General features: G+C 37.8%; 1 protein-coding gene across 1 annotated transcript in view; it reads right to left on the bottom strand.

The window, feature by feature from the left end:
- Positions 1–2,952: 2,952 nt before the first annotated feature.
- ZNF277 (zinc finger protein 277) overlaps positions 2,953–14,958 on the bottom strand; it is a gene marked incomplete at both ends in the record, with an annotated part of 58,595 nt that continues 46,589 nt past the window's right edge. Inside the window, 6 exons of the mRNA XM_082310216.1 lie at positions 2,953–3,081; positions 4,223–4,319; positions 5,351–5,525; positions 6,212–6,254; positions 6,762–6,858; positions 8,027–8,094. Of these exons, the coding sequence (XP_082166342.1) occupies positions 2,953–3,081; positions 4,223–4,319; positions 5,351–5,525; positions 6,212–6,254; positions 6,762–6,858; positions 8,027–8,094 (609 nt within the window). The remainder of the gene's footprint in view (positions 3,082–4,222; positions 4,320–5,350; positions 5,526–6,211; positions 6,255–6,761; positions 6,859–8,026; positions 8,095–14,958) is intronic.

Genomic DNA, 14,958 nt, shown 5'->3' with positions numbered 1-14,958 from the left:
CAAAATGCTTTTATTTCTATCTAAATTTATGCAAAGATGACTGATGTATTTTAGTTGTAAATATCCTAAATTCCCCCGCTCTTCCTATGGAGAGAGTGAATTTATCAGGGATGTAAAACACCAAATTTGAGTTCAGCTAAGGGGTTACATGGTAATTTCTAGAATAGTTACCTTATCTGTATCTTCAGTAGCAAGAGTCTGGGAAAAACTGTGAAATCAAATTGAAGAAGCAACTAAAATTTTCACTGGTGGAACAAGACAAATTAAGTGTGAGTTAGTAGCAGAAAACTTCCAATACAAAAAACCCCCAAACATCGGGGAGAACAGCACATGCAGTGCTCATGGAGAAACGGAATTCATTTTACATGAACTAGGCTCTCCATGCAACCACTGTTGCCTGTAATATTTCTACAGCAGCTGATTCTAATGACTATTACATGGAAGCAGTAGTCCCTTCCAGGGTTACACATGACCTGTTCCACGTGATAGGTGTTATCTAACCAAGTCTGATGTACCTGGCAGAGATAGATGAGGGCACAATTTGACCACAGACACTTCGGTCATTCTATTGTAACTAAGGCCCAGAAAGCGTTATGACTTAACAAAAACTCCTGGGGAAAACAAAGTATTTTTCATGTTGCCTCTGTGAAACACAGCTTTTCTCCAGGGACCTTTGATTCTCTTTTGCCTTTGTATATGTATAAGTAAAATGCAAATAACGCAAGATCATTTAATACAGCACCAAGTCATAAGCAAAGCTGTGAAATTGCTGCTGTTCAATGGCAGTGGATGGTAGATGTTGCCAAGATCTATGTATATGTCCAGTGTCCACTCTGGACTTGAATTTGAGCATGGAGACTGGTAACCTTGGAAGAAAGTGACTGTACTTCTGTTCACAGTTCAGTTTCTTGTGTCAGACTTAGGTCAACAACTCTGTAAAATGGGAGAAAGAGAGAGATACTGTACCAAACATCCTACTCACTAGTAGAGATCTAACCGGAATTCAGAAGCAGCAATGGCACTGAGAGATGACAATAGCAGAGAGACTTTTCAGAGACTTATTTAGCTGTTTCGCACATTGGTTACCATTTAGCCAGCCGAGAGCAGACACTGACAGTTCTCTCACAGCATGCCAGACAAATGTAATACAGAAATTGAAAACAGTAAGCATCTTAAATGAAAGTCAACGACCATTAACTCGTTAAGTCAGATGAAGTCTGCACAGAATTGTCAGAATAAATTGTGCATGGAGGAGTATCAAAGACATAATTAAGGTATTTGTAAAAAGGGCAGGAGGAATTACTGGTTACCAGGACACAAGGCTTTTTCCTCCTTTTATCCAGGTCCTTCTAAACAAGGGCACAGCTTCACCTAAAGCAAAGTAAGTGTGTATAAGGAGTCAAGATCTAGGCTAAGAGGAAATATTACGGTAAGAAATGTGCATTGGACTTAAACTAGTGTAGCTTTTTTCATACCAATTAGCACCACTCATTCTACTGATCTGACTCTCTCAAAAGCATTTGCCAACCCCAACTCTGGCTTTGCTTGAGATAAAAAAGCCAGACAGTGGCTGTGCTTTAGATAGAGGACAAGAATGCTTAGGGAAAATTGTAGCCATTATACAAACAAATATAGTATGCTCCAGCAAAACGTCAATTAAAAGCATCATGGTGCTAAATGAAGATGCTCAATTTTTACTCTAGAAACTGTACCCAACTCTCTCTGTGAACCTATGGAGACTTTAAACCTACTTTGTTGCTTGCTGTTCAGATTTGAAGTAAAAAGGTCAACCCTAATTTGACTCCTCATGTTCCTTGTATTTTCAGTGAACAGTTACACACTGCTGATTTTTTCCTAAGTACGTTTTCCTCTTTACTCACAAAAGACAACCAATCCATGTTATTTATACAATTTCTCTTAAGATATTCTCTTAATTCTACACTGATAAATTGCTACTTCAAATTTCTGTTAGAACCAGGAACAGCAGTCATTCCATATTGCTGATATTAACATTCTTGATTTCATTTTGTAGGGATTTGTGTGACTCAGCATTACGTTCCTCATGATTAGGAAACGTTTTGCAATTCCACTTTATGATGTATCAATAAAATTTTATCTTTCCCTTAATGTGCCCTTCCGAGATGAGCCTGCCATAAAACACATTCATGTGCTGCTGATTTAGCCATAGTTCTCTTGCTGATTTTTTCCATTGCTCAAGACACTTATCATTAATGTAAACCCCATCAACTCTTACTCCCACCTCAGCTAAGAATCTGACTGAAAAGCAAAGACTGGAATCAATTTCTAATTTAGGAAGAAAATAACTGCTTGGGAAGACAATTACTTAAGAGGGAAAACAAAATAATCAGCAGCAACAGCCGTTGCAATTACTGTGTGAAATTAAGAAATTTAGAAATGCAAGAAGCACGAACTATAGCTTATTTAAGACGGTCAGATGTTCTAGTTCAAAAATATTGGGGTTGTTCCTCCTAAATTTTTGTACCAGTTTAATCAAAGCCAATGCAGACATACGACTACATCTGCCCCCCTCTTTTGTCTGTATCCTCAGCACCTGCTGAACTACTTGTATCCCATCTCCTCTTGACAGAGTCAGATATTCCTTCTGTCTCGGTTTCATTGTGCAGTTAAGTGGCTGATCTCTCTTCCGCAGTACATTCTCAGCATCCTCTTGTTCTAACTTATCTCCAGAGCACTTGGGCCCAAAAGAAAATAAGAAAGGGGAAGCAGAGAGAGGTGGTAGAGGGTGATGGGTAATGCCAGGAGAAAGCAAGTTCAATGCAAACTAAAAGGAACTGATGCAAATATATTGCAGGGTGAATTAGGCTGGATATGGAAGCTTAGCAGAACATGGGTAAAGGTTTGAACTTTAGCCCCTGCTCCCAGGGACTGCTATATAATTCTCAATCACTGTATAATGACAAACAACAACTCTTATTGACAGCAATGTATTTCAGGTAAAGAGGGCTGTGCAAAGGTAAAGCTATGGCTTTGAATCTTCCCAGGCAGGGAAGGGCACTGAGCCAAGACTCCCATACTTTGAACAAGTGCTCTAACGCCGACCTAAAGAAGAAATAAGAATGTGCTGCCAGTTTTGAAAGCGGTTATACATATTATGGAAAGCCAAACTTGAACTCTGGAACTACTTAAGATTTCAGAGGAGAAAGAGAAGCAGGAATACCTAGTTTGGATCATCCTAGCAGGACCTATGCTCTGAGCTGCTTTGTCCTATCAAGACTGAGGTGCTTTCTGGACATGCTGAAGACCTTCTGTTACTTTGGGAACTTTAAAGTTCAATATTTAAGGAGATATGGTAACTTCAATGGACAGTTGAGTTGAGATTTTGAGGATTTAATTTGGATTTATGTGTCTGCAATCCCCTAAGTCATTTCTTTTGCATCTCAGTTCATGACCATACAAGAAGTCTACTTTAAATTCTTTGGATCTTTGATGCAACTGGGATTGCAATTGTTCCTGTGCTTTTTTTAGGCTTTAGACTGGCAGCTTTCCATGCAGTCAGATATCCATGGGCTTTACCGGTGTTTCTGAGACAGTTTTCAGAACAGGCACCATATATCCTATATATTGATGATGAATAATAGAGATATACAGATCTGTTTTCACTTTGAAGAAGGTCTAAGGTTAAAAATACCAAAATTTGCTATACATAACAGACCAAGAATTAAATTCGGCTCTTTTCCATATACTAACAGCAATAACACGTAGAAGATTCACTCATTGGCTCATATATCAAGACACATTGTCTCAATTGTTTGTGCCTCTCACAAGATGGCCTTAAAATAGAACTCAGATTCTAATGTATTCAGAAAAAAAAAATATGAAAAAGCCCATTTGTAAATAATACTACAAGTATTCGGAGAGCCAAGCAGAAAACCCAGCATTTAATTTTAAAATAAAGCTAGAATTTAAAGGAAGATAAACCAAAAAAGTTTACATTTAAATTTTATTTAGCATTCCCATTCATGTAATATTTGCCCAGTGTTAACATTTATGAGTTAAACTGTATTCCAATATTAGTGAAAGAATGTTTTTTTTTTTTTTTGTCTTGAAGAAGAAACACTCAAAGGTCAGCAACTGTAATTCAAGGTCAAAGTTTCTCCTGACTCTTGTTCTCTTCATATAGGAGCTGGTTTAAAACACTGCTCTGTTTGAGAGCTTTTAGATTGGATATATCTTCACTTACAACAGGGATATCTTCACTTTGATCCTCAGTTATCAGATCTTCACTGTCTGACAGTGTACACAGGAGCGTATCATTTTCATAGGTAGGAAAATAATACCTGAAACCAACAAGGCATAATTACTAGCCACATATTTTGTTTGAAAGAGGCAAAGCATATTTTATGAGATTAGATTTTAAAAAAGGAAAAATGAGAAAGTCTGGCTGTCTGGAATAAGAGTAAACAGCACACCCAAAAAATCAACCGGCATGTACATCTTAGAAGAGTCATACAGAAGAGTTGGCAACAGACAAGTCCTTCCCCTGTATGTTGTACTTCTTCACCTGTATGTTGTCACAACTGAGGCCACAGATCCAGATTTGTCCCATAACAAATGCTGAACTGAGAAGCTTGAGTTAGGACACTCCCTGTGCTTTACCACCTATGGCATCATCCCCCAGACCTCTGCAGCCTACTTACAATCTGAATCGGTGTCATGTTACGCTCTCTCTCTATTTGCTGTGGAGAAAACTAAGGGTAAAAAACCAACTTGTTTTGATGCCTGAAGTTAGGTAGACATTACGCATATATCTACACTAGACATGCAAAAGAAGGGGTTTACTAGCAATATGTTTACTAGCAATGAGATATGTGCCGGATGCCCATCCCAGGCACGATCTGCATCTGTGTAGAGAGCTAACAGCTGAAAGAATCTCGTGCCTACAAGTGGGGCATTTGAGATGTCACTTTGGCGCACCGATTCAACCTTGGTTCCACCAGGAGGGAACGTGCTCTGAGTGGACCACATATGCCTTTCACCGTTCACTGCATAACTGCAAATACAGGCAAAAGACAATTTTGCAACAATGAACTTCTCTAGCCTACTGACTTGACAGTGCAGACACAATTTATGGGGATAGTGCATCCCGGATGCTACTAGAAGAGCAGTATCACATGTACATTTTAGCTTCAGACAGTACAAGGATTTAGAATTCTGAGTAGTTTTGAGACCACTTATTATTTTATCTGGGCCTGTAGAGCTGGGGAGCTCAGAGCACTCTTGCACTGGCAAAAACCAGAGGTTTCAACTTACTGTTTTACAGACATTATCAAGTAACAGTATAAATGCTGGAAGAAACGTGTGCCCTTACTGTGGTTGATCCCATGTAGACCTGGCTGGCAGGAATATAATGTGTTTGGTCTCTTCCATATGACTTATCAATCCTCCTTTAGACTGAAATTTCTCCTGGCAGTTGTAACAACGACAATGATGGATTTCTCTTCTGATGAAGTTCACTAGCTTTACTTGCTGATAAAAGTTCAGACCTGGGAGAGACGGTAGTGAACAAGCACTTGAGGAACATGAGACTTAATTTGCAAATGCTTTCTTGGATTAAGCATAAAGATTGATAAGGGTTTACTGAAGACCAGCACTGCCTGAATGCTGTAACTTAGCAAATGAACGGAACAAATACTTTTTCCCAGCTGCAGGGGAACTAGCCCTTCGTTTATTGTAAAAATTGCAAATACCTTGCTTCCTCTCAGTCTACAGCAGAAAGCAAACATTGGCTGAACACAGCTTAAAGCACAGCCTTCTAACTTGCAAGCAAGTCTTAGCAGGAATAACAACAACAATAATTATAATGATAATAATGATGATGACAGTAATAATGATAAGAATAGTAATAGTAATAATAATAAAGAATAATAATTCTTCCAGGGCTCCAGCAGCCAAACCTGGGACTCATAGAATGGGTGTTTGTAGAAGCTACTCTGCAAAAGAATCCAATGGTTTTAAAGAAAATATCACACATCCTTGGGACTAACAACAGTTCCAGAAAAATAAAGTGTTCTTGGTGTTCTCTTGTAAGCTGGCAGAAACAGTTTCCATAATGGAAAAGTTAAATGTCCGAACAAAAATCAAATTGATACAGTTGTTTTCCACTATTCTTATGATGTGGTTTTCTCCACACTAGTGGCAAATGCTGACAATTACAGCATCTCTTACTCACCGTGCTCTGACTTTATTTTAGGAAAGTCAAATCCATGTGATTTCTGGAAAAACAAAAAAGGAAAGAAAAAAATATCTTATTTCCACTACTTCTACTATTCCAAGTTAAAAACAGCTCAGCTTTTCATAGCCTGCCACAGGCACATGCATGTAGACATGCAAACACTAATACATGGAACAAACCCCCAAAAGTTTTGTTTGATCAGAAATTTTTGTATTCTGTTAAACTGCAATGCTCCTGTTAAATAGTTTATTAAAAGTGAAACACAGATACTAACCATCAAATGTATTAAATTGTCAAGTCACTATAATATTAAAGATGCTACCTCTTTATTTTCTGCACCAGTCTGTACACTCACAAGTAATAGCTAGTCATACTCTCTTGACTCCTCGGCATATTTTAGAGAACAGATGCTAGAGCTGCATGCAGTACTTTAGTTCTGCGCTAGAGAGGGCATTCTAATGCAGCAGTTGATTTGATCTTAACAAAGATGCTACAATCTTTTTAATTCCAAAGTGATGAAAGAACTGGTATTTAAAATAAGTCTTACCTGCATATGAAGATACAATTTTTCTGTGGTGTCTGCTTGTTGTTCACAGAATAGGCAAACTGCACACACAGGATGCTCTTCCCAGTCAGACCAGTCTCTTATGATTAAGAGTCAAAAAGATTCATTTAATTGTGGAAAAGAGAAGAGGCATTTTGTGAAAGGGCACTTTAGATACTGCACTCACAGCACTAGAAGTAAATCCAGAGAAACTGGGTACTTTAAAGGGGTGGAAGAGACAGTATGGATTTATAGCGGGATACATGATTAGAATCTGGTTTACAGTCTAAAAACATAACAAATTCAAGAATAATTGAGCAGTTACTGTTGCTTAATTCCTGTGCAAACAGGCAGTAAGTCCTACTTGAATTTGCCTGCACTAGCAAACCAGATCTTAACTTCAGATTCTATCCAGTTTGGCAAGTCATCAAATATTGTGTTCAATGTTTATTTTTATAAGGTCTTTTAAAATTCTTTTATACCTTTCTAATCTTTCAATACACCAGCCAAAGACATAATCATCAGGCAGAGTTCACTCTAAGTGTTATTTACTTATCAAGTATTATTTTTCCTGAAAGAGACACTAATTTATGCTACATTTAGACATGCTTTAGAATACTTTACCAACACATCTATTTAGAACTCCAATACTGCTGAAAGATAGAAATATTATTGCAACCAGGTACGATCAAGTAAAATTAAGCTCAAGGCACAGACAGAACCAGTAAGGTCAGGGGCCCTGATACCCACAAATTACTTCCTGCTTGTTCAATTCTCTACAGCCAAGGAAGCCACCTCTGCAGTGATCTGAGGGCCTGGACCACAGAAGAATGCAGAGGAGAGGTGGATGTTGCCCTCAATCAGCACTGTTGAGAAGTTTCCTTTGGAATCCTGTTATCAGACTTTTTCATACCATTTCTTTCTCATGCTGACATTTTTGATGCTTTCTCTTGATTTTTAAATTTGAGCAAAGCCCATTTGACCATTTTCTAGTACAAAAGTAAAAAAAAAAAAAAAAAGTTTTGCCTACATCATTACAAACCCAAAAGGCTCTTGTTTGAGCTATATGCAAATGCAAAATAGGCTTATGGTTGAAATATGAAATTTACAGCCCTTATTGTGGAGAAGTGTCCAACAATTTGGAGCTGATTTGATTGGCATAAATGAATTTTAACTGTGTACTAACTATGCACAGTATTTACCCTGTAACTACTTTCAACAATAATGGTCATGCAAGTCTTTATAATGGGCACATAAGTAACTCTTACTCTTCTAGGTTATCTAGTAATTCCCGGTCATCCTCTGACTGCACTTCCTCCCAGGACTTTCCAAATTCCTGGGGAGAAAAAAGAAAAGAAAAAGAAAAAACATTTCCTGATTCACATCACATTTTATGTATCAACTGAATGAACATCTGGGAAGTCACAATCAGCATCTTATTTTGGATGACTTTGGCATTTCAGTGAGTTAAAGGTAGCCATACAACACGGCTTTAGTAATAATTTTTAAAACAACAATTTGTTTTGTCTTTTAATGGGGCATTCCCCACCCTATGTCTGGGAAGAAGATGATTTGGCACAGAGCTGTCAAGAAAAGGATCCAAGCTCTGTGTAAAACTAGAGTGTTGCAATGCTACCAAGATGTTCCCAAGGTGGGTATGTTATCACTGCCTCGAGTTTGCCATTGCTCATTCCAATCTGCTTACCTTGCTCTTCATGCAGCATATGCTGCTTAAACAATGCAGCTATCACACCTGAGACTTTAGTTGGCATAGCTACACCAGTCAGCCCTTGTACCTTGTACAAGGTTATGTGAGTAAAAACACATGGTGTAAACCTAGCTAGAGAGTGCTCCAGAAAGGCAGTATGAGCCAGGGCATAGATCTCTGAGCTAGACTCCAGTTTCTCTTCCATCCTCTTCACAGATGTGAATGCAAGCACATCTATTCATGGTGTTCTATTCTTCCTTTTACTTTTTGTGTTGTTTATTTATATCTTAAAGACCTTCAGCACAAAGTATATCACAATACATTTGTGCAGCATTCAGCACAATAGCAAGCACTCTCAGCGTGACTGTGATATAAATAACAGGCAATAAAAAGCTGAAGTACCCTACTGAAATACCAGCAGTGATCTTTAGCTAGTGTTTTTCTTTCCTCTGATTCTTCCTGCCTTTAAAAATAAACCAGAGCAAACTAACCAGTAATCAAAATAGTATTTTTGAACTAATACATCTGACGGCTGTGAAGGATTCACAAAGATCATAGTTGACGATCTTGTCTCTATTAAAAAAAAGGCAGCTAATAAAAAGATCATTCTTTCATTCAAATATTCCTTCTGATAAATACATTTAATAACATCCTTAGTAACAAGTGTTATTATTGCCTTCATGGTTGTTTGGAAAAAGAAGGAAAAGATATCCATCGTTTAACAATTTAATGAGAATTTTCAAAGCTGTTAGTGTCTATCAGGTAAATGATAAACAAATGTCTCTAGACAGCTCTAAACATAATGTCATCGTATATTACAGAATGAAAATTCAGTAATTAATTCAGTGATGCTACACGGTAGTGTGTAAACTCTCTGAGTTACAGGGGAGACTCATTAATGTCACCATTACTGTGAGATAACATGAAGCCATTAACACCTCTCACCACATGTTCTCCCAGCTGCACACTAGTTTCCTATGGCTGCTAATGTTAACACCTTAATGAGAGGATAGCGGCTCACAACCACTGCAAAATGAAGACGAATGCTCACAATTTTTCCCCTTACCAGCTTGAAGTATATGTGCACAAAAGAGTATGTTCAAAACAGCAGCCGATATTAAGCTTCACCTTTTAATTAAAGGTGAAAGGGGAAAACCATGCACAAGCTTTGTTATTGTTGCTGTTTCTTTATGGTGTTTCTGCGAAGAAGGCAGAGAAGGATCTTGTAAGAGATCTCTGTTTCCCTCATCTACTTATATTCACAGGAGAAAAAAAAAAGAAAAAAGAAAGAGCTAATCAGGTCTTGTATCACTGGAAAATTGCATGGTGAATGGATAACTAGGGACACTGTGATGAAAGTGCCAAGAGACTGAGGCTGAGCATTTGGGTGGGAAAGAGTTCTTTGAAACATTCTTTAAGCTCTGTCAGGTTTTTTAATTTTTCTTTTTTTTTAAAAAACACTTTTTCAATTCTACGGCTTGATGGGGACCTGGGACCAAGGGTGCCTTTGTTAAGCATTCAGCCTCCCTTGCTCTTTCATCCAAGATGCAAGAGCTCCCAGCAATCATCTCTAGAGACTCCCAAGAAATTCTTAACAAAACCAGAGGAAAAACTAGACTTGACATTGTTAACAGTTCAAACAGTAGAAAGCGCATAATTAAAAAACCTGCAGGCCTTGCTATATATCTAAGGAAAACCAACTTTTTTTTAGAAATAGTTCCTGTGTATCTCTCAGAGAGGAGGATCTTACAGAAAAGTGAGGAGAGCATGCAAATGTGAGTGCTTTGATGTCCTCTTCCAAAACGAAGTCTAAATGCAGAAATGAATTGACTCACAGACAATTTATCTTCTCAACTTGAGCACAGTTTTAAGGGTTCTACAGGGAGAAGGTCTGCGTGCTTCACTGAGGCAACACACCACAACTTGAGAAGAAGTGCTGAGATGGGAGAAACTAGAAACAGCAGCTGGTATCTCAAGCAGTTTTCCCAAAAGAGCAGTTACTGAACTGGATGCAAATGTAGTTCCAGGCCTGTGGAGCTCAGAAACTCCAAACAGATGCTGCTTTCCCCTGCAAATTTCCTCTTACCCTTCTTCTCACCTGCCTTACTGCGATTATCTGAATTGTTTTATATTGCTGCAGAACTTAGAGATGCTTTATCACATAGAAGAGATGGTCTTACCCCAACATTAGTTAATAGACATTGGATGAATTTTAATATGAAGTGTTCCCCCACTTGGGGGATTTTATTAAGTCTTGAACTATCGCCAACTGATGAAGGGTTTTCCTTTACTATTTTACAAAATATACCCTGCTTAAATCAAAACAGGCTAAATATAAATAGTAACATAACAAAACATTGCCCTAACAGATAATAACGATGATTTAGGACTTGGCAATAAGGAGAAAACATCTTTTTATCTTTGAGGAAAAGTAAAGGCTTTATGAAACAAGTTTTCTAGTAAGTAACAGGTACCATTTTCAGCTGTCTAGCTTAGTGCATTCACTATAGTGCATTCACTATAGTGATGTTACATTACTACAGATATATGCCATTAGTCAATTTGAAAATACAGATCTGTGCTTACTGCAAAGCATACACTATACTTAAAATGCTTCTGGTAACAATCAGGTGAACACAGAAAGGCCCTGTCAGTCTGGATCTGCCTTTGTTCCTTGGGCTGGAAATAAGAGTTTTAATACTGTCTTCTGCTCTTTTATGGCCACCAGCAGGCACCACAGACTAAAAAGTTCTTCCCTCCCCATTTTTACTTGACTCTTTGTGCAAGGTGAGTCATGGGGCCACAGGCTACCACAAGCACAGAAACAAGAACATTAGGTTGGAAGTTTTTTTGGAGAAAAGAAAAATAAGGTAACCTACACATGTACCTTGGATGCATTGTTGCTCAGTTCTTCACCCTCTACAACCAGTTGGTGTTTTTCAATTTATACTTCAAGCCTTTCCAAATAGGATTGGTATCATCTTCCATACTTACACAATACTGACAAAAGACCTCCAAATCCACTGGGGAAGTGACCCCACTGCCTTTCAAGTAATTTGCATAATTGCAAAACTCCCGCTCTAATTTAATGTAACTATCTGATAATAAACTTTTGATATTGTTTATGAAAAAAAATCAATTATACAAGCACAGGACAAAAAAAGCCTCCACTCCTACTAATGATCACATGTAATACTCTTATCTGTGAGCAACAGAATACTAATCTGTGAGCAACAGAACATGTCAACAATATGGGGGTAGGCAAATCAAAGCAGCTTGTAGGTCATGACAGAAGTCGTAGAAAGTCTCACAATACCAAAATATTTAAAAAGGAATTTGCTTTTATATTACTCATTGCTATGCCAAATTGGAAATTTAGGGGAGGGAATTACCAACACACAGACATAAAATGTAACTTACGTTATGAAAACAGATTCTCACAACTGCACAAAAAACACAAGTGAAGCCAAACGCAGAATGGAGGGAAAGGAGGAAGGCAGGCAAGCCTACTGCCCTAAATGAAATCAACGGGAGCTCTGCCATCAGCTTAAAAATACAAGTAAGAACTGGCCAGAAGATCATGAGGCAATTCAGCAGACATTCTCAGGACATCTGAACAAAAAGGCCTTAAAACCTCTCAGTACAAAAGCCACAAAATAAAGGAAACTGCCAGTTCCAGCTTAATAAGACTATTTTACGCAGTGCTTGGTGAAGATAATATGTAATGGAAAATTCTAAAAAAAGGAAAATAATGTCTGTAAGATGGTTATACTAAAGAACTATCCATTTAAATAGCTTAAGATCCAGTTGCTGATAGAAAAGTTTTATGGTGCACATCCTAAAAGTAAAGTGGATAAGACTGTGATAATATTGATGTTTATCATTAGACCTACTTAGTCTTATAGTCTCTTTATGATGAAAACAAACTGGATCAGACTGCCATATAGAAAGGTCTTTGTTACATTCTCAAAATTCAAACTTTTCTGTGAAAACATACAAAAAAATTAGATAAATTGTACGCCTACATCTTTAGATCAAGATGAATTCAGTAGTAAATTTTGAAACAGTACATCTGTCATTTCAGATAAGATATCTAATCCATGTCTGCGTCTGTGAAACTGTGTAATTCCCCTGGACATTTAGAGCAATGCAAAGCACAGATCTTTAAGGCTCATTGAGAAGTCAGTAAAGCTTGATAGTACACATTAAAAAAAAAAATCCTCTAGTAAATTGTGAAGTGCTGGGGGAGAGGAAGCAAAATCACTATAGCAAGTCATTACAGAAAGCAGACCTTGCATAACATCTAGAATTCATTGAATATAGACTCAGCTCAAAAAAAAAGAATCCTATCACGTTAATATAATCTACTGTAGACTACATATGTGGTGTAGAGAATAATGTTATTTCTCCTTACATGTAAAAGCCAATCTACTGAACCCCCAGTGAACAAATTAAAGTTCCTCCCTTTACTATTTTTCTCCTTTGTACAAAAATAAAGGGTTTAACAAAGGCTATTTTGAAAGCAAAGACTTTCTACTACATAGGAACTATCCTAAAAATTTCATGTTAATGAAAAATTTAATCTCATGGAACATTAGCGTGCAAATACACTTTTTATAGCGAACTATTTTATAAGTGTTTAAGACAGAGTTTTTAGTCTGTTTTTAATCCTTTCTTCCCCAAAAAATCCTTTCTTTAAAAGAAGAAATGTCAGAAGTTCTGATATGGCTACAGTTTGAAGGATGAGAAAGACTGAGTAGAAACAGTCCACTGGGTAGAACGTACTGAAAGATAACTGAAAATGTGTGGAAAGAATATGGCTGTAGCAGAGCATATAGATCCAGACAAAAAATTGTGATCATTCAAAGTACGTTCCAGAAGAAGCACTGGCAGCACACTGGTACAAACCTTGCACATGCAGACCCTCCTGCCCAATTTGAAACATTTTGGTGGTTTGACTTATCTTATTTGAATTATATTTACCATCCTCTATCTGTAATAGCAAGGACCTGAAGAATACATCTCTAAGTGATGCTGCTAAGTGATTAATACCTGAATTGGTTCAGGTGGTGTAAGAAGTTACCCTGCAAAGCCCTGCCTAGAATACCAGCAATAACTGAAGAGGACCGAGGCCCTGACTTAAGCACTGTCCTGTGACTGCCCGTGCTGTTCAGCAGTTTGCACGCTCCGTGGCTACGCCAGCAGCACTACCCAGACAATGCTTGAACATGGTTCAGGAAGTGTACAGGCCACAGATCATTCTCAGTAGACAGCATGGACTAGGCCACCAGTTTTGGAGCAACTGGAGAGAGTGGGAAAAGAGGTTAGGTATACAAATATTAGTCTTGCTGTTATATTTACTTTGGCATATTCTGCTTGTTAACATGACACAGCCACTGTGTCTGCACTGATGTTACGACCTCCCTGCACGTCTCTAAAATTTCTGAAGGAGTATCACATGGTTCTCTCTGCTTCTGGGCAGTCAACGAGCTCGATTTCCTGATCAAAGCTGGGACAGATTCAAATCCAAACAATGAATGGAAATTAGAGACAGAAGGTAATTTAAAGAGAATGCCAAGTTCTGAAAACATAAGATTACCTGCAGGACTAGCAGAGAAGAATGGAACTATTAAAATCACTTAAAACAATTACAACATTAAATTCAAGTCTGTTAACTTGCAAGGAAGAAGTGAATGCTCAGTTCTGTTGAGAAGCTGAGAACATCTATGCTGCAGAACTTTACAACTTTTTCCCCACTGTGCAGCAAGTACAGGCCAGTTTTTAAAGCAGTGATACAGAAAAGAAAATACAGGCCTCAGATCATTGATCTTTGGAGGGCAAGTATACAGGATCACAGAAGGAATTCTCTCCATTTTGGGTAGAAGGGTCTTGGCAGAGCATTAAACATACATCTTTTTGTTCTTAGTATTCCAGTAAAACCCAGGGAGAGAAATTGAAGGGAAAGAGTAGGTAAAACAGTCAAGGATGCCTATTTATAACCTGGATATTAACACATGTGGAAGGCACAAACACTAGTTCAGGTGGATTATAGTTATTTCTGGCACAGAATGTAGCAGCTTTCGAAGCAGCTCCTATATCAATGAGTTGAAGACAGCAAGTGAAAATCTGTTACACATACATGCATACACACTCTCAAAGGTCTGAGATAAAACATATTAATACCTAGCAACATACACCTACCTGGAGGCTAAAAACAAACACTTACTTTTTTGTTTCATTTATGTATCTTTCATTTTCCTCCTTTTTGCATTTCATTTATACTCTGAAGAGCACTTCCAGCTTAAGGTTTGTAGAAAACAAGCTCAAAGCCAATAGCATTCAAGTTAGACCTCCATTTACTTCATTACTTGATCTCATTTTCCCTTCTGGTTATTAAAGGAGAGACTGAGCACTAATGACAGGATGATTAGCATCTCTTCAAGCCGCATTCTTGCATTTCTCAAAATCAATTCTCAACAACAAATGTTTACT

Source organism: Platalea leucorodia, assembly GCF_965183815.1.
Source record: "Platalea leucorodia genome assembly, chromosome: 4".
Taxonomy (NCBI): Eukaryota; Metazoa; Chordata; class Aves; order Pelecaniformes; family Threskiornithidae; genus Platalea; species Platalea leucorodia.
The sequence above is the reverse complement of the archived record's forward strand: the minus strand, read 5'-3'. Positions and strand labels throughout refer to the sequence as shown.